Source organism: Rana temporaria, chromosome 1 (genome assembly GCF_905171775.1).
Source record: "Rana temporaria chromosome 1, aRanTem1.1, whole genome shotgun sequence".
Taxonomy (NCBI): domain Eukaryota; kingdom Metazoa; phylum Chordata; class Amphibia; order Anura; family Ranidae; genus Rana; species Rana temporaria.
Genome location: NC_053489.1, coordinates 423,262,138 through 423,281,919, shown reverse-complemented (window position 1 = coordinate 423,281,919; position 19,782 = coordinate 423,262,138). Strand labels below are relative to the sequence as shown.

Genomic DNA, 19,782 nt, shown 5'->3' with positions numbered 1-19,782 from the left:
ACCACCTGAAAAACTCCTCAATGTCAAAAGGGCCTTAGAGAGGTTCCCTATCAAGTGATTATGACACCAGCTCTGACACATTGATTACATGTAGGCTGGAGGCTCCACTGGCAAGAATGAAAGCCTTCAGCCTGTAGATAATCACTGTCATACTGAGGCTGTAGTCTAAATCTGCAGTGCCTAATTTTTAATAGTTTATTTGTTAAATGCAGTTTTATTATTAAAATAGTAATACATACAAAATTATAGAAAAATGTAAAAGAAAATGATCACTTTTGCACCTTAGGTCAGCCTATAATATAATCTGGACAGTGTATTTTATTATAAAAAAGGTTTACCAAATAAAAAACATTTTAACTTGAAAAATATATATATATAAATAATTTAGGTATGCAAATTAGTCAAAAAGTTATTGTTAAATTAACTAACACATTCTGACACTGGTAAATTTGGCCTGGGAATCTAGGCATCATGAAACGGTTATTCTGTTAGGCAGCTATAGAACATGGAAAGGGATTTCTCTGTGTGGAGCCTGCCGAGGAACTACAGGGCACAGAAAGCCTGTTTTTTCGTGAAAAGGTTTATTTTATACTGGAAAGCTGGAGGCCACTGTAGAGACCTATTTAAGGTCTGTGAGGAGCTGGTGTGCATGTCTGGGGACCAGATTGCTGGAGGACTACAAGGCTCAGTACTTGATGAATGTAACATTTGAGGGTCGAAACCTCTCATTTAGCGAAGATGGATACCAGATGCATCCAAAATTGGTCGTTATTTTACTGAACCAGGAAAGGAAGTGGGAAAAGTAACGCACTATGTGGTTTCCCATCATTCTCTATTTTATGAATTTCATCAACGCCAATTGCTCACTGGAGTGGATTTGATTAGGATCTTGTCCTTTGGAGTTCTTGTGCTGGTGTAGTAGCAGTATCTGGAGTAGTCTTTTCAGGGAAGACTTTAAACATCCTTACATCTTATAAGACCGTTGAAAGCCCGGTCTTTTTCTCTGGTAAGGAGATTTCAATTCCCACACATTGGGTGTCTTTCTTCTTCATTTCCGGTGGAGGATCTTTTTAAACGCAGATACTGGTGGTTACTTAGATGGACTCAATTCACTGATTTTTTATGGACTATTCTATATACTATACTCATTTATTCATTTGGATGGGTCTTACATTCTGAATTTTATAACTCACTTATTACGTTCACAATTAATATTTGTTTCACACACAAATTTGTCACAGGTCAAGTTAGTAGCGCTGTATTATTTTGTTTTTTTTAGCTATAGAACATGAATCCTTGCAAAGAATTATTGTCATTAAGAATTCATCGGTTCTCAACTTATTTATATATCATTCAATAGCACTTTATATATCATTCTGGATTGAAATACTTAATTAGTTGAGCAAACCAATGTATTGCACCATTTTCTTCTGATGTCTCCAATATGGTGGGTACATAATATACCTCAATATGTGACTACTGGAACTTAGTACTATGCCACTGATGCCCTGTACACACGATCGGTTCATCCGATGAAAACGGTCTGATGGATTTTTTCATCAGATATCCGATGAAGCTGACTTTCATCAGTCTTGCCTACACACCATCAGTTAAAAAACGATCGTGTCAGAACACGGTGACGTAAAACACAACAACGTGCTGAGAAAAATGAAGTTCAATGCTTCCGAGCATGCGTCGACTTGATTCTGAGCATGCATGGATTTTTAACTGATGGACAGACGATCGTTTTTTTCTATCGGTTTTTTAACCATCAGATAATTTTAAAACAAGTTCCTATTTTTTTCACCGATGGATAAAAAACCGATGGGGCCCACACACGATCGGTTCGTCTGATAAAAACGGTCCATCAGACTGTTTTCATCAGAAGAACCGGTTGTGTGTATGTGGCATGACAGTAACTAAAGAATGCTTTTACTGCATTTTGGACCAGATTATGACAAGGGAACCAGGTGCCCACTGGATTCTCCATAGAAATATAGGGTGAATGGACTGTAAAAAAAAAGAGAACTATAAAATTCAGCTCACAGTAGGAATGAGGTGGGAGAGACCTCTCTGCCAGTGACACAAGTGCAGCAAAACCTGGAGTGCCCTCTTGTGCTCCTGGCTCCTCCTGCATCAAGTGCCCCTTCGGAGACCTGCTCTCATCCCTCTATCCGCCATCTTTCCCTTTCATCTCTCCCGACTGCAGTGTCTTGCACTGCCTTTTTTCCATCTTTTACCATTTAAGGTTTACCATCTTCTGGACCCCACACCACCCACCTTCTATCTTCTCAGCTGGCATCTCCCTGGGCAGACACTTATTCCCCAACGCACTGCAATTCTAGACAGGTTTGCAGTCTTACTGTCAGATTATGGATGTATGGATGTATCCCCTATTCCTATATTCCTATTCCTATATTCTTGTATTTCCCCACATAATGTTAACTTTCGTATCTATGCCATCCAATCGTTAACAATTACTGTAAGTTACCTGTCTAAGTAACTTGTAACTAGCTCAAAGATATTTTGTGTTGACTTGAGTTATGGTTTGCCTGCTTCTTTAAGTCTCCCAATACCAGGTGTTGTCATACACTTGTATCTCTGAAATATCTAATAAAAACCTTAGGAAACAAAGATTTTAGATCTCACGTAGAAAGCTCTAAAAAGTTAACCTGAAAATTATTTCCACTGTCATGTTCAAAGTTATCTTGTAAATAGAGACTTTCTTCCACTTGCACCACACTATAAATATTATCTAACTATTGCTATAGCATTTTTTTCACTATCAATTGGTCATGGAAAAACAAAGCAGCAACTTCACCGAAGTATACCCAGACAAAGAATTAATAAAGTTTTGCCAAATGGTAAAAAGACACAAACCTTAAATTGTTTTTCTAATGCCATTTGAAACTGGTCAACATAATGATACCTTAAAGGTCCTTATAGTTATCCATAAAATTATACCTTCTACTGAATTCCTCAAATCCCAAATCATTGCAAATGCTAAACAGATATACCCAATATTCCAAAAAATTTCCTACTTTGGCCGGGGCAATGGCTTCATAGAAAGTAGATTTACCAGTTTTATCATGAGATCATTTGTATTTCATTGCTGGTAGTTCAGAAAATGAATACATATAATGTTAAACTTTGACAGTGCTACTGTTTTAAGATTGAAAATGATTCAGTCTTTCTTGTCTTGCAGTAGATTTATGAGAGTAATGGGTATTCGTGCACTGTACATAGGGAGAGATCTAAGAAAACCTTCTTTGTTTATGTATTTGCATCATCAGTGAAGCCCAAACAGGATTATATGCTGCTATGTCTACTGCAATAAAATAACCTTGATGTTCATAGCTAAAAATAATGTGGGCAATTTCACTGGTAGGATATCAGTCATCGCAAAGGGTGGATGGTGTTGCTTCTGGACCACATTCCAAACTAAAGTCACTCTCTGCTACCTTCTGGAAAAGATGTTATGACTTTCATAAATATCAGTGCTCAGCACATAAATTACAAACACCTTGTTGTTTGACTTGGCCCACACTGGCACATTAGACAAGTCAAGAGCAAGAATGTACAGACTACACTGATGACCTGAGGTTGCCTACAAATCACTTACCAGCTGCTGGTCAATGGTGGGAATTGCATCATGATGCCCATAAATTATCGCTGGGTTGTACTGACTGAAAAGGACTGGGTAGAAAACTCTTTTTCCTACGGAGGAGAGAGAAAATGCATTTGACGTTAGCCGTTTTTCAGTTAAGCAATAAAAAAACAACAAGGTCTCAGCTAAAAAAAGGGAAGCATTACTAAAAAACTAACTAGCCAGACCTAATTTGTGGAAGAGACAAAATTGGCAAAATCTCAAGAAGGAGCACACTGCTTCTTGTCTTCTGGTCTGATAATTTTCCTTTGTCTTGTTAGCTTAAATCAATAAATCTATTTAAAAATTACCTCTTCATAATATAAGCAATACACGTGTTATTTAACAGTATATAAGTCACACAAAATCGTCTGATCACAATGATATGTGGCCCCAGGGAATACAGACTTCCATAGTCTCTTTAGTTATAAATGATCTCATAACTTTTCTTTGTAGTTTAAAGGTTTAGCACACCTTTACTGATTTTGCCCAAAACATTCCCAAGCATTACAGTGTCCTCAGTTCCTTAATATGCAGTGCTCCATTTTACAAAAGAAAGCTTATTTTTTAAACTAATCATGTCATTGTCTCCTCTCTCCATCCTGCAGATGGCAGCACGTTGTTTTTCACTCCAGTGACTCACTTTCAGCAGAGAGCAGATTGAAGTCGGCTCTCTGCTGACATCACGGATATTAGTCCAGGCACCGATTCATCCCGACAATGGGAGTCTGGATCCACCAGGTGCTTGGACTGACACCCCGCTTAGCCTCTCAGCGAGCCGCTGAGAGCCTGAGTCGGCTGCTCTTCGCCCCTCCGCTCCAATGAGCAGGGAGGGAGAAGAGCAAAGAGCTGAGACTGACAGTCTACAGCTCTCTGCTCGGGGAACTGTCAGAACTGAGCGGTCGGTGATGTTCGATCGAAAGTTTCTCAGTGTAGAGGTGTCGGGGGTCAGATGCATGCATCGGACCGATGCTGCATTCACCTACTGTAGATAATTATAAGGAGGAAATTTTTTTAACCCATACATCTCTTTTACCCATGAGTTTTCAGCATCGTGCATCCAATGCTAGGCACCTCCTGCCATCTGCAGGATGCAGGGGGAAAGCAATGGAATGAGCAGCCGAAAAAGTAAGCATTATTTTATAAAATAGAGCACTGCACGTTAATGAACTGAGGATGCTTTAATGCTTGGAGATGTTCTTGGAAAAAGTCAGTAAAGATAAACTAACCCTTTAAATTTTAAATCCACAAGAAATAACTATTCTTATTTTTGAGAAATACGCTTTTTTTTTAAATATATGAGGTATACAATACTGTCTGGTCAGGAAGATATTTAGTTAACAGCATTAAAATAGTAAAAGTGCACCAGGGAGACACAAACTTCCATAGTATCTTTAGGTATAAATTTAAGTTATAGCTGCAGTGAAAATGGCTGCATAAAAAAATGTAATGGGATTCTCTATCTTTCTTGAAGAGGTCAGTGTTTTACTCTGACTACATTTTACTGTACTGTTTAAAGTGTATGTAAAGGTATTTTTTTTTTTTTTAATAGAATAGGGAAGGTCCTTATATGTTTTTTTTGTTTACAAAAGTTTTGTTTGGAAGACTGGAAAATGACAAGTTAACAGTACATAGAGATACATTATATATGTTGATGAGGTATCATACAAGAGTTATACAGGAGAAAGACATGAAACATAGGTCAATCGGTATGTTACAATGATGATAAGAGATACAAAATAAGGTATAAGCCAAAATAATTCAGATTATATATATATGGGTGTTCTAGCATAAGACAACTGATTAATATGAGCCAGTATAATAGTGAGAAAATGTGTAGGAGAAACCGTAAGATGGGTTACCTAATGTGTGGGAATTACGGTATTGTTGTGGTGGAGTCCAGTAGATCCATTTTTTATTGAAGGTTTGCATACTGTCTGAGAGTGTATAATAAATCCTCTCAGATAGTCTTAGGCCCCGTACACACGACCGGATCTATCCGCTGAAACTGGTCCGACGGACCAGTTTCAGCGGACAGATCCGGTCGTGTGTAGGCCCGAGCGGACAATTGTCCAGCGGATCGGACAGTTTCCAGCGGACAAAAATAGCTTAGCCTGCTAACAAATCTGTCCGCTGGAAACCTGTCCGTCGGACGTGTTCGGTCGTCTGTACAGACTCACCAGACACGTCCGACCGACCGCCATCCCTCGCATGCGTCGTACTGATTCGACGCAAGCGTGGAAGCTTTGAACTTCCAGGGCCGCCCACGTCGCCGCGTCATCGTCGCGGCGACGGCGCGGCCACGTCCCCGCGTATTGTTTACGCGCGGATTTCTGTCTGATGGCGTGTACAACCATCAGACAGAAATCTCCGGGGCAGACATGTCCGCTGAAAAAGGTCCGGCGGACCGTTTTCAGCAGACTGTCCTTCCGTGTGTACGAGGCCTAAGTGCATCCATTCTGGATAAGACTTGAGACTGGCCTTATAAAGTTTTAATTGCTGTTTGTGTTCCCGCCGGGCACATTTACCCCTTTGTTTTGGTGACCACTGTCACTGATGTAGAAATTTTTGTAGAAATTTTTACCAGAGCCAAAAGTGAGGGCAAAATCCTCCAAGTGGAGTTCCTATGACAATACTATAAAATGTGAATTACATTCACTTAGGAGATATTTCCTGTCCTATTTCCAGAACTGAAAGTGAAGCAATGTAATTCCAGTAAGCACAAGAAGCAAATAGCAGCAATGTAAATTGGTGGAATGCTTACACGGGTGCTCAGGTTCCAAAATGTCCTCCATCCACTGGATACAATACATAATTTGTAGAGAGTTATGCTTTTTTATCACTATTATGCCATACATAAAGTATTCTAAAGGATTTTGGAGTTGCCAGCTCTCTCTACTAATTTCATATTTTCCCAGTGGGGCACAGACAGTAGTATTGTAGGGGTAGACAGCAGAAACTTGATAGGGGTTTAACTCCCACCTATTCTATCCAAAGCTAAACATAATGTTTGAGCTTTACAAACACTTTAAATAGACCCTGACATTATAAATACCTTTTTTCCCTTTTTTATAAGTGATCATATCCCCTCTGTTCTCAGCTGCAAAAGAGCTAGGGGGAGGAGAAGCACCAGCACAATGAGCTTCCCAGTGAATAGCTGTGCAGTGGGTGTATGTCAGGACAATTCTGATCATTGGAGGAGGGCACACTGAGTTTTCAGCATAGCCAGAGTACTGACCACACTTTGTTCTCCTGCTTAGTGTGGTCTGTTTTTAATAGGAAAGCAGAATAACTGTCAGGAACACCAGGAAATTCACATGAAGGAAGCATGCAAAGAGAACAGGTTACTTTCTCATACAAGTACATAGGGTAACAAACGCTTTAAATTTCAACACATTTACTAAGCTTTGAAGCAAATTCCCTTGCAAATTGAACAACCTATTTGTCTTTATTAAATCGACATCACTATGCCAGGCTCCTTACTGATAGACTTATTTTCCAACAGTTATGTGTACCACAGTTATCTGTACTATTATCAGATCTCTCCAGAACTGTCTGTGACACACCTTTCACAAAATGTTTAATACAGTTCTGAAATTTAGGGGAGAAAGATCCAGATGGAGATCAAGATCTGAGGTAGCCAGCTCTACAGGAACTCTTGACTCTGGTGTGTGCAGAGGAAGATGCTAGCAAAGGCTGTGCAAGCAGGGAAGCAAGTCATCAGGACAGGCTCCCTGTAGAAGGAAACGCATACAACACTACTACCTTATCTCTTCAAAGTAACACTACAGCACAGACACACTTGGGAGAGAGGACTGAAGCACCAAGACTGGCAGCGAGAACTGCCCCTGGCTGTCAGCCTTGGCTCCCCCTAGAGAGAGCTGACATGAGTCAGTCAACAGTGATTTAAACATGCTTGGAATAAATGTACTTCTATCCGCAGACAAAAATGTAGAGAAATTGTTATATATATATTCACATACACACACACACACGAGGGTTCTTCAAAAAGTTTCTGCATCTCCATTATATCTATATATATATATATATATATATATATATATATATATATATATAACAGTGCAGAAATGTTAATGCAAACACCCTTTTTATTTATATATATATATATATATATATATATATATATATATATATATATATATATATATATATATATATATATATATATATATATATATATATACATACATACAGGGCTCAAAATTTCAAGTCCTGAGCTACTAGCCAGGCCTCAAGGTGTACTTGCCACCAGTTGCCCTGCCCAACCCCTACCATTGCCCCCCCCCCCTAGACACGCCCTCATAAATTATCTCATGAAATGACACTTAAATGTTTTATGCAGAATTAAGTTATAAAAATAAATATTAACAACAACTTTATCCATGCCCAAAAATGCAGCCTGCCCATGTTTACAATGCAGCATGTGTCCCCAGTGCAGCCACGTGTCCCCCAGTGCAGCCACGTGTCCCCCAGTGCAGCCACGTGTCCCCCAGTGCAGCCACGTGTCCCCAATGCAGCAAAATGTCCCCAATGCAGCAAAATGTCCCCACTGCAGCCAGTGTCCCCATTGCAGCAAAATGTCCCCGTTGCAGCCAGTGTCCCCAATGCAGCAAAACGTCCCCACATTGCAGCCAGATGTCCCCACATTGCAGCCAAATGTCCCCACATTGCAGCCAAATGTCCCCACATTGCATCCAAATGTCCCCACATTGCAGCCAAATGTCCCCACATTGCAGCCAAATGTCCCCACATTGCAGCCAGATGTCCCCACATTGCAGCCAAATGTCCCCACATTGCAGCCAGATGTCCCCACATTGCAGCCAGATGTCCCCACATTGCAGCCAAATGTCCCCACATTGCAGCCAAATGTCCTCACCGCCGCCTGGTTGTTTAAAGCTTTCAATTCAATAGCTGTGTTCCCCGCCACGAGCGTCTTATACAGCACCTTCCCCTTGTCCGGGAAACTTTGATAGACAGATCACCCGTCCAATCCTGGGATGGGTGATCTGTCTATCAAAGTGCCCGGACAAGGGGGAGGGGCTGTATATGATGCGCGCGGCGGGGAACACAGCTATTGAATTGAAAGCTGTAATGTTCTCTGCGCTTTGAACAACCAGGCGGCGGCGACATCAGCGGCGGCGCGACTCTCCTTTCCCTGCTCGCCCCCCCCTGCTCCCAGGCAGCACACACTCACCAGCCCTCAAAATTTACTCGCAAAATGCGAGCAGGAGAGTGTAAATTTTGAGGGCTGTATATATATATATATATATATATATATATATATATATATATATATATATATATGTGTGTGTATATACACACATACACGGAATCTCAAAAAAGTGAGTACACCCCTCACATTTTTGTAAATATTATATATTTTTATGTGACAACACTGAAGAAATTACACTTTTCTACAATGTAGTAGTAGTGAGTGTACAGCTTGTAAAACAGTGTAAATTTGCTGTCCCCTCAAAATAACTCAACACATAGCCATTAATGTCTAAACCGCTGGCAACAAAAGTGAGCACACCCCTAAGTGAAAATGTCCAAATTGGGCCCAATTAGCCATTTTCCCTCCCCAATGTCATGTGACTCATGTGTTACAAGGTCTCAGGTGTGAATTGGGAGCTGGTGTGATAAATTTGGTGTTTTTGCTCTCACTCGCTCATACTGGTGACTGGAAGTTCAACATGGCACCTCGTGGCAAAGAACTTTCTGAGGATATGAAAAAAATAATTGTTGCTCTACATAAAGATGGCCTAAGCTATAAGAAGATTGCCAAGACCCTACAAATGAGCTGCAGCACAGTGGCCAAGACTATACAGCGGTTTAACAGGACAGGTTCCACTCAGAACAGGCCTTGCCATTGTAGACCAAAGACGTGCACGCGCTCAGCGTCATATCCAGAGGTTGTCTTTGGGAAATAGACACATGAGTGCTGCCAGCATTGCTTCAGAGGTAGAAGGGGTGGGGGGTCAGCCTGTAAGTGCTCAGACCGTATGCCACACATTGCATCAAGGAAGCCTCTTCTAAAAATGGTATATATGATGAAGTAGTTGATGATGATGATTGTTTAGTGTTAGGACCACAGATTACAGGGTGCCTTGGCGCAGCTCTGTGGCTCACGCATGCGTTTGAAAATGTGTGCGGACAAAACCCCTGTTTTTAACGCATACTGTTAGGTTAATTTGGTTGTTCTGCAGGCTGGTCGGTAAGGAGGCTTGGTTTTTTCCTTGGGCAGTCCGCAGGTTTTGTTGTTATCTGTGTTAGCCTTCCTATGCCACATACTGCGATTGCCAGCAATAGATGGGGGTGGTAGACACGTTTATGTTTCACCTGTGGTGTTTATATTGGTCCAGCAGTGCACCAACACCTTTGCAGCCATTGTGCTATATGCTGGGTGTTTGGTGTGCGCCTGTACCTTTAAGGAGGGGTGGCTTCACTTCAGTCCACGTGCACCCATCTATCCATTAGAATGCATGTGCCTCCACTGTGGGGACGCTCATTATTTAGTGTTAGGACCACAGATTACAGGGTGCCTTGGCGCGGCTCTGTGGCTCACGCATGCGTTTGCAAATGCGTGCGGACAAAACCCCTGTTTTTAACGCATACTGTTAGACAGGTTAGTTTGGTTGTTCTGCAGGCTGGTCAGTAAAAAGGCTTGTTTTTTTCCTTGGGCATTCCCCAGGTTTTGTTGTTATATATGATGAAGTAGCACCACTTCATCATATATACTTACTTTCACGGGTGCTGGCATCACTACAGAAGTTCGGCTGCTTTTTACGTTTTACATAGCGCTTTATTACCAGTCTTTTGGTATTTAACACGTTTTGGTAGCGCATTAGTATCTCACTTTTTATTTATACACTCTTGTAAAGATGATGCACAAGAAAGCCTCGCAAAAAGTTTGCTGAAGACAAGCAGACTAAGGACATGGATTACTGGAATCATTTCCTGTGGTCTGATAAGACCAAGATAAACTTATTTGGTTCAGATGGTCTCAACCGGGTGAGGAGTACAAAGACAATTGTGTCCTTCCAACAGTCAAGCATGGTGGTGGGAGTGTCAGGGTCTGGGGCTGCATGAGTGTTTCTTGCACTGGCGAGCTACAGTTTATTGAGGGACCAGGAATGCCAACATGCACTGTGACATACTAAAGCAGAGCATGATCCACTTTCTTTGGAGACTGGGCCGCAGGGAAATATTCCAACATTATAACAACTCTAAACACACCTCCAAGACGACCAGTGCCTTGTTAAAGAAGCTGAGGGTAAAGGTGATGGACTGGCCAAGCATGTCTCCAGACCTAAACCCTATTGAGCATCTGTGGGCATCCTCAAATGGAAGGCGGAGGAGATGTCGTCATGGAGGAGTGGAAGAGGACTCCAGTGGCAACCTGAAAAGCTCTGTTGAACTCCATGCCCAAGAGTGTTAACGCAGTGCTGGAAAATAATGGTGGCCACACAAAATATTGACACTTTGGGCCTAATTTGGAAGTTTTCACTTAGGGGTGTACTCACTTCTGTTGCCAGCAGTTTAGACATTAATGGCTGTATGTTGAGTTATTTTGAGGGGACAGCAAATTGACACTGTTATACAAGCTGTACACTCACTGTCGCATAAAAAGATATTAATAAAATATTTACAGAAATGTGAGGGGTGTACTCACTTTTGTGAGATATTGTGTATATATATATTGTGAAATTGGGGGTTATTTAGCGTCTGTGTAGAGCATACCAGTGAGCAGAGTCCACGCCAGTTGTGCTTTTTAAGGGCTTGTTGACCCACTTTTATTAAAAGAAAGAAAAACGTCCATCCAGAATTCCCACGCAGGGGGTTTCAAGTTGCTACAGCAATAAAGTAATCGACCAAAAATGCAGAGCCACCTGGCTCTCTTCAGAAATACAGCCACTTAGGCTTTACACTTCAGCCCTCCTGGTCATGTACCAAAGTACCTGTACAAATCACCTTCTCTCAGCTTCTGTGCTGCTCAGCCCACAGCTTTGGGCCCTCTGTCTATACCATGCAGACATGCATGTTTCTCCCTTGCTTGCCTGGACTCCTCGGGAGGGTGGAGCTCAGAACACTGGTCCTGACTCTATTATAAGCCCAGGACCCACCTGCTCAATCAACCAGCCAGACTCCTGGCTGTTTCCAAAACCCGGTCCCAGGATTGGACATTCCATGCCACCCATATCACTATGGAATCTCCGGGCTCCAGGTCCCCAAGTGGATTTTACAAACTTTGGAGGAAAATGATCAGATTCCTCCACATTAACCCCCTTGGCGGTAAACCCGAGCGTGACTCGGGGTTGGTTTTTCATGTTAAGATCGGTATCCCCGAGTCACGCTCGGGGTGGACGTGCAGAGTGTGCAGCGGCGCGGCTTACCTTCTCGCTGGATCCACAGGCAAGTTACTTACCTTGTCCCTGGATCCAGCGATGCATCCCACTGTGTGAGCGAGCGGGACCTCCTCGCTCGATTCACAGTGTCCCCGTGTGCCGCCGATCTCCGTTCCCTGCGACGTTACGACGCACGGGAGCGGAGAACGGCGCCAAATTAAAAAAAGTAAACAAACACTTTACATACAGTATACTGTAATCTTATAGATTACAGTACTGTATGTAAAAAATACACACCCCCCTTGTCCCTAGTGGTCTGCCCAGTGCCCTACATGTACTTTTATATAATAAGAAATGTTCTTTCTGCCTAAAAACTGTAGATTGTCCAAAAGTGTCCCTTTATGTCAAAAATGGTTTTAGATCAACTAGAAAACAGCGATAATAAATTATAATCACTTGCAGAATTGTACGATAGCGATTTGTGGGGAAATTCGTCATAAAAAAAATAAAATAATGACAGCGACAATTCTGCAACTGAGCAAATTTCAGTGATTTTGAGTTGATTACATTATTGAATACTTTTTATTATAATTATATTATTATTTGTTATAATTATTTATAATTATTTATTATAATTTATAATTTTGTTTTTAAAAAAAAATCATACCCGGGATGCCTACAAGACTCTTGCTTGGTCAGATTTAAGTGAGTTATTTCTAAAAATTACAGGCCTACAGTATAAAACTCCAAATTTCCTTGCAAAATAATTGTACCGCTTTTGGTACGTAATTCCACACAGAATCATACTGCCAGGGAGGTTAAATAACCCTGGAGCCCCTCTACCTGCCTATTTGAGAATCCTGGGCGACCATTACCAGGACAGGGAACTGTACTATCACAATATATATATATATATATATATATATATATATATATATATATATACACACACACACACACATGTACTGTATATTGAAAAAAAAGGCTGGCTCCAGGGACCACTGGGTATTTTCTGCCCTCAACCTTCTATTTTTCTACTGTGAGTAATTGATGTAATTATTTTTATGCCGGGGTATCTTGAGGTTTGAAAAAGTCTTCATGATAAAAAAAGAAGGTTGGGGAAAGCTGCTTTAACATCCTTAGTCTGAATTCAAAGATTTTTTTTTCTTTCTTCATATTTTTCACAGGCCTAAGTACTACTTATAGCTCTACTAATTATTCTGGTAGCAAAGATAAAAAAACATAACATTCACTTGCATCCACTTTTCTTAATAGAGTAGAACCTTATGTATTACAATTGCCCTTAAAGCTATGTTATTGCAAAATTGAAAATATCATACTGAGAATAAATAGTCATATGGTCATACGAGATACTCCTATCACTCCCAGACAGATCATACCTGGCTGTGTGTTTATTCTGCATGTGTTCAGGAACTCTGCATTGAAGTAGATATCCACATCACAAAAAAACAGAAGGACGTTGTTTCCTTTCCAGGCGCGAGCGCCTATATCTAATCCTTTGCCACGGGAGAATTCCTCGTTCAGCTGAATAAATGTGTAGTTCTTGAAGTTTGCTGCCCTGGAAATAAATAGAAAATCATATACTACTGAAGAATGGACAAATGTCATCCCATAATCTACTATAAAATTCAGACTGAAGTGCTGGATGTTATATGTCAGTGCTTGTGGTATAAAATTATAAACAAAGAGTTATATGTATGTTTCAGTATTAGCTATAACAATGTAGTTTAGAATTAGCAATGTCTTTATACTAAAGAAAGCAATGGGAAATTCTTTACTAATAATGGAAATATAATATCAAAATCAGGGACATTTGGGAGCTATGATATTGCCTAGATGATATACATCACACCACCAGTTACACCAAAAAATAAAACTTGTATCCTGAATGGTTGTATGGGCATCCTAGATATGACGAATAACAGTATTCCATTAGGCTTGGTGTAGGTTGGTTAAGGGGATGTGGCTTAGATCTACATGTTATGTGCATAATCGATTCTTCAGGAGCTTAGGCATAGAATAGTGTGTTCATCATAGTTGGATTTGACTGGTAGCAGTTAGAATCACAGTATGGCAGACGAGTGGTAAGCAGATATATTTACACAGTATGTATACTGTTTAGTGGCTAAGAGACTTGATGAGTCTAAGGTTGGGTAACACTTTAAGGCCCCGTACACACCAAAGGATATCCGCTGGAAACGGTCCTCTGGCGGATTTGGATTTGATGGCTGTACTCACCATCAGATCGGAATCCATCCGCGGTGACGTGTCGAGCCGTGCGCGACGCTGGAAGGTAAGTACTTCCACGCATGCGTCGAATCATTACGACGCATGCGAGGGAGGGGAGCGGACGGATTGATCCGGTGAGTCTGTACAGACGACCGGATCAATCCGCTGGACAGGATTCAAGCGGATAGATTTCTTAGCATGCTAAGAAATTTTTATCTGCTTGAAATCCCTCGGCTGGATTTTTATCCACTGATAAACTCGGTCGGAGCTGAATTCTGCCGAGAAACCCGGCGTGTGTACACTTTCGGCGAGGAAGCCGACGAGTTCCTCGTCGAGCCAAATAGAGAACATGTTCTCTATTTCCTTGTTGTTCAATGAGGAAAGTTGGCTCGCCGAGATCCTCGGCGCTTCACACAGAACTCGACGAGCAAAACGATGAGTTTTGCCCGTCGAGTTCCTCGGACGTGTGTACGGGGCCTCAGATGTGGCATAGAAGTCAGTAAAAAATGTCTTTGAACTCTTTGAGCTTTTTTACAGAACTACAAACCTCATCTGTCTTACCTGGTTATACCCGAGGAGACACTCTGGGATTTTGAACTGGATTAGGCATACAGAGCTAGGAAAGGGATAGTCGGCACCCATGATGTAGGTTCTTAGTCATGGCCATGACTGAGGACTAACGTCCGAAAAACACATAGGCTGCTTTTACAGAATTATATATGTTTTTTCAAAAAATGAATACTATTTTTTTTTCGTGACAATCTGAGTGCTGACCATCCCTTCATTATCCTGGTATGTTGAAGGTGTCAGCAGCCTTGAGGTCAGCGCATCGGCAGAGCTGTTATGTGGGAAGGTTGTAGCGCCCATACACCTGTTTTCCCTAGGCATACAGAGTTAATTTACATCTGATGGGCTGTAGCAGTTCTCAGAACAATGCATCTTCACTGATTAGACAGCTAAAAAATGTCCCTCAATGCATAGAGGGGAATCTGTGACTAGTGACATTAATTCTGATCATTTCTCCAGGAGACTTTATATTTTGCCTCAACAGCCTCCTTTTCCACCTGAGGCTCCACAGTAGGCATGTGGGCTGCTATGGCTATAGTTACACCATTGGATGAATGCAATGTACAGTACATTTGTGCTCAGCACAGGTATTATTCATTGCCAGGAACACAAATAAACCCCTCCCCCCCCCCAACATAACCTTATCCCTTAATCCAAACACTTAAATGCCACCTCAGCAATTAACCCTTCGCCATTAAAGGCTTAGTAACAAGTTTGCTTCAGACCAGAGAGGATAAAAACCACATATTCTCACTGGTGTAATTTAACTTCTAAACTCACCTCAGTGAGGCCTAAGCACATAACCTACCCCTAACACCCTAACATAAGTCCTCTCCCCCAAAAACCTATCCGTACCCTTACATATACCCAGTAAAGTGACTGGCCTCAGGTAGTACAAAGAGAGGAAACAAATCCTCCTACATAAGTTTTACTTGATATTCTACAGCCCTCTCTTCTCTACATCCATTCAAAGTCCAGTGTTTATGAAGCTTGTCTGAGCATCCAGAGCTAAAGTCACACTCTGCTGAGCTCAGTGAGGAGAGCTCTGACAGCTGATTGGAGGGAAGGGACACACTTCCCCCTCACACAGCACACAGCACACAGGTACAGAGATGAGGCTGTCAATCAGCTGGCGATCCGTCCTTTTTTCTCTTGGTGTCATGAAAACTTGGCAAAAGTCACTTATGCTAATAGCAGGGGAACGAAGCAGCAGACAGAAGTGCTTAGTGCTGCAAACTGAGACAAATACACACTATAGAGGGATATGCTATGTTCATATTTCATGTCTGAGGTTTACAACCATTTTAACTTCACACTTAAAATAATATATCTGTAAAACACGAACACAATGTGGTACCATAGTAATGTTCCTTTGACACTAAATTATATTGTCTTTTTAAAGATTTTAATCGAGTGACTGATAAATGTCAAAATCCGCTTTGTGTGGTATGTTCTGAGTTCCCGTAAGAAAACATAGAAACCTTTATGAAACCTCAGAAGGTGAGCAGAAGAAAATACCATAGTTCTTTTGATGTCTGTGGCTTTTCTGCGCTCACAGAAGCCCTTTGTGTTTCAATATTCCAGTAAGGACATTTAAATATTGTTTAGAACATTGTAAATTGCATGTCATTTAGATTACAGCATGTGCGTAAGAAAAAACGTAAGTTTATATAAAACTAAAATGTTTTCCTTAGTTTTGGATAGCGTAGGAAAGGGTTAAAGTCCCCGTTGGGGTATTTTCTGTCTCTTGCTCAAGAGATTTTCCTTCACTTCCTATCCTGGAGATGCAACAGGAAAGGAGTAAAGTTTATAATTTATTTCCATTAGATCATATTTTAGGAAAAAAATTGCTTTTAGTAATTAATCAGGAAAATACGATATATGCTTGAATAGTCTTTTCAATATAACAAATAATACTTTTTTTATTAGCTTTTTTATGATTGGACATGACAGTGACTTAAAATGTTTCTGATCCTATTTCATTTTTTTTTGGTGTGCATTAAAAACCAAGAGTTTTATTATTTCCCGTTTTTTCCCCGTTGCTGTGAAATTGAAATATAAATCATTTCATAATTAAAATGCATTTATCAAAGCGACACAAAACCGTCAGTAGTAGAATCAATTTCAAGACTCCATAGACACAGAATTTCAGTGTTACATATGGATCCGATGTGACATAGTGACACTGAAATACAAAGCAGTTAATTGATTGAGGAAATAAAACATAGCAGTGAACAATAAAATAAAATATGTAGAAATTTGTTTTTCAGGTGTGATTTACCTTTCACTGCACAATATAAGCAAAAGTGAAAATTGTATCCCTATAATAACACAAGAGAACATGTTAGGCCTTGTACACACGGGCAAACATGTCCGATGAAAACGGTCCGCCGGACCGTTTTCAGCGGACATGCCCGCCCGGAGATTTCTGTATGATGGCTGTACACACCATCATACAGAAATCCGCGCGTACACGATACGCGGTGACGAGGCCCTGGAAGTTCAATGCTTCCACGCATGCGTCAAAGTCATTCGACGCATGCGAGGGATGGCGGCCGCTCGAACATGTACGGTAAGTCTGTACAGACGACCGAACATGTCCGATGGACAGGATTCCAGCGGGCATGTTTCTAAACATGTTTAGAAACATTTGTCCGCTCGAAAACGGTCTGGCGGACAAATGTACGCTGGAAACCTGTCCGCTCGGCCGTACACACGACCGAACATGTCTGCTGAAACTGGTCCGCGGACCAGTTTCAGCAGACATGTTCGGTCGTGTGTACGGGGCCTAAGAATTATGTTCTGAGAAAATGTATTTTCTCCGGATGGCCTATTCATTGTTCTATTGCTCTTTGCTATTAAAAATGGAACCTAATGCGATGGACTGTTTTCATCGGACGAACCGATCGTGTGTGGGCCCCATAGTTTTTTTTCCCATCGGTGAAAAAACGTAGAACCTGTTTTAAAATTATCTGATGGTTAAAAAAACGATAGAAAAAACGATCGTCTGTGGGCAAGTCCATCGGTTAAAAATCCACGCATGCTCAGAATTAAGCCGACGCATGCTCGGAAGCATTGAACTTCATTTTTTTCAGCACGTCGTATTGTTTTACGTCACCGCGTTCTGACACAAACAGATTTTTTGACTGATGGTGTGTAGGCAAGACTGATGAAAGTCAGCTTCATCGGATATCTGATGAAAAAATCCATCGGTCCGTTTTCATCGGATGAACCGATCGTGTGTACAGGGCATAAGGGTCTTCGGGCCAATTGTTTTATTCATTGACATTTTTTTTATTTTTCATTCTTTAACTAGCACTTGCCATAAAAAAAGAAAAAAATGGAGTCCCACTGTCTTTTTTATGTCTTATAGAATAAAATGAAATGACAAACGGGTACTTTTAGGAACTAATCAGACTCCAGTTTTCTGTAGGTAAGTATAACCAGAATAACAAGAGGTGATTGTTTTGTATGAGTCACCACGCTATGCATTGCCTTATCAAATGAAAGCTTAAAAAGAATATCTTGAATCCGTTTGTGAAATGTCACCGAAACCTATAAAGCACAATGGGAAAGAGGTAATAGATAAAGATGCATTACTGGACAATCTGTCTTCTTGTAAACCACAGCCTGCAGCAAACCGATTGTTACGGTGTGTGCCAGGACAAAATTAATGGCATTAGCCTCCCACCAACAGCTGGAGGAAAGAAAATGTGCCACTACTTGTATTTTTTTAACTTCAAAGTCAGGGACCAAAACATCAAAGGATGAGAGCCAAGCAAGCATTAAAAACAGATTATTCTACTCAGAAATAAGAAGCAGTGGGTAGCGTATTATTTATTGCAAAAACATGCAAATATGTTTACTAAGTGAACCTGTGAAGGTAGAAAGGATAGGAATTCTGAATTTTACAGCTTTGCTGGCTGTATGCTTGTCTATGGTAGGCACCCTGATAGATAATCAATAAAAAAGAGCGAACTTGGCCATGTTTGGTTCGACACAGTACCAAATGGAACTGCTCAACATCCACAATCTGCCCATCTCTGTGGTTTCAGGTGCTGGCCCATGGAGTTCATTAATGTTCCCCACATGGAAAGAATGAAAACTTTGGCTGCCCTCCAATGACATCAGCCTTCTCAAAGCTTTATTATTCCAGGACTAGATCACAAAAATGTCCACTCACACCAAGCCTTATGCCTTGTACACATGACCGGTTTTCACAATGAGAAAACTGCCATTTTTTATATTGGTTGAGAAAACCGGTCATATGTATGCTCCCTAGCAGTTTTCTCGACAAAAAAAATGCTTGCAATTATTTTTAAACCAGCTTTCTTTTTTCTGGTCGCGTTTCCCGTCGGTCTTTTTCTCATCGCAAAAAACGGTTGTGTGTATGCGTTTCCGAGGGGAAAAAAAGTGCATGCTCAGAATCAAGTATAAGACGGGAGCGCTCGTTCTTGTAAAACTAGCATTCAGAATGGAGATAGAACATTTGTCACGCTGTAACAGACTGAAAAGCACGAAGACTGAAAAGCGGGAATCGTCTCTCACCAAACTTTTACTAACTTGAGGATCAGCAAAAGTAGCCCAAAGGGTGGGGCCTTTTGAAAGGAACTTCCCCTATAGTCCCGTCGTACGTGTTGTACGTCACCGCACTTTGGTCGGACGTTTTTTTTGCATGAACGTGTGTATGCAAATCAGGCTGGAGAGGAATCACGTCGTGAAAAACAACGACTTTTTGAACGTCAGGAAAAACGATGGTGTGTACGTGGCATTACTCTGACATGTTTCCATTAATAAAGGACTTAATCATAGATATGAGCAGAAGAAAGGCAATTAAAGCATTCACAAATGAAACATTGTGGTTTTAAAGGCACATGCATATAACAACATATATGGCGATATTGCATATAAGCAATATATGTAAGATGCATGTCCCCACAAATGACAATGTAT

At 41.0% G+C, this 19,782-nt stretch overlaps 1 protein-coding gene across 2 annotated transcripts in view; it reads right to left on the bottom strand.

Annotated features, from left to right (window-relative positions):
• CSGALNACT1 (chondroitin sulfate N-acetylgalactosaminyltransferase 1) overlaps positions 1-19,782 on the bottom strand; it is a 425,829-nt gene that overhangs the window by 37,029 nt on the left and 369,018 nt on the right. For both annotated transcript variants that reach the window (XM_040325277.1, XM_040325271.1), the window contains exons 7-8: positions 13,413-13,591; positions 3,623-3,717 (exon numbers count right to left, since the gene is read on the bottom strand). In XM_040325277.1, coding sequence (XP_040181211.1) covers positions 3,623-3,717; positions 13,413-13,591 — 274 coding nt within the window. The remainder of the gene's footprint in view (positions 1-3,622; positions 3,718-13,412; positions 13,592-19,782) is intronic.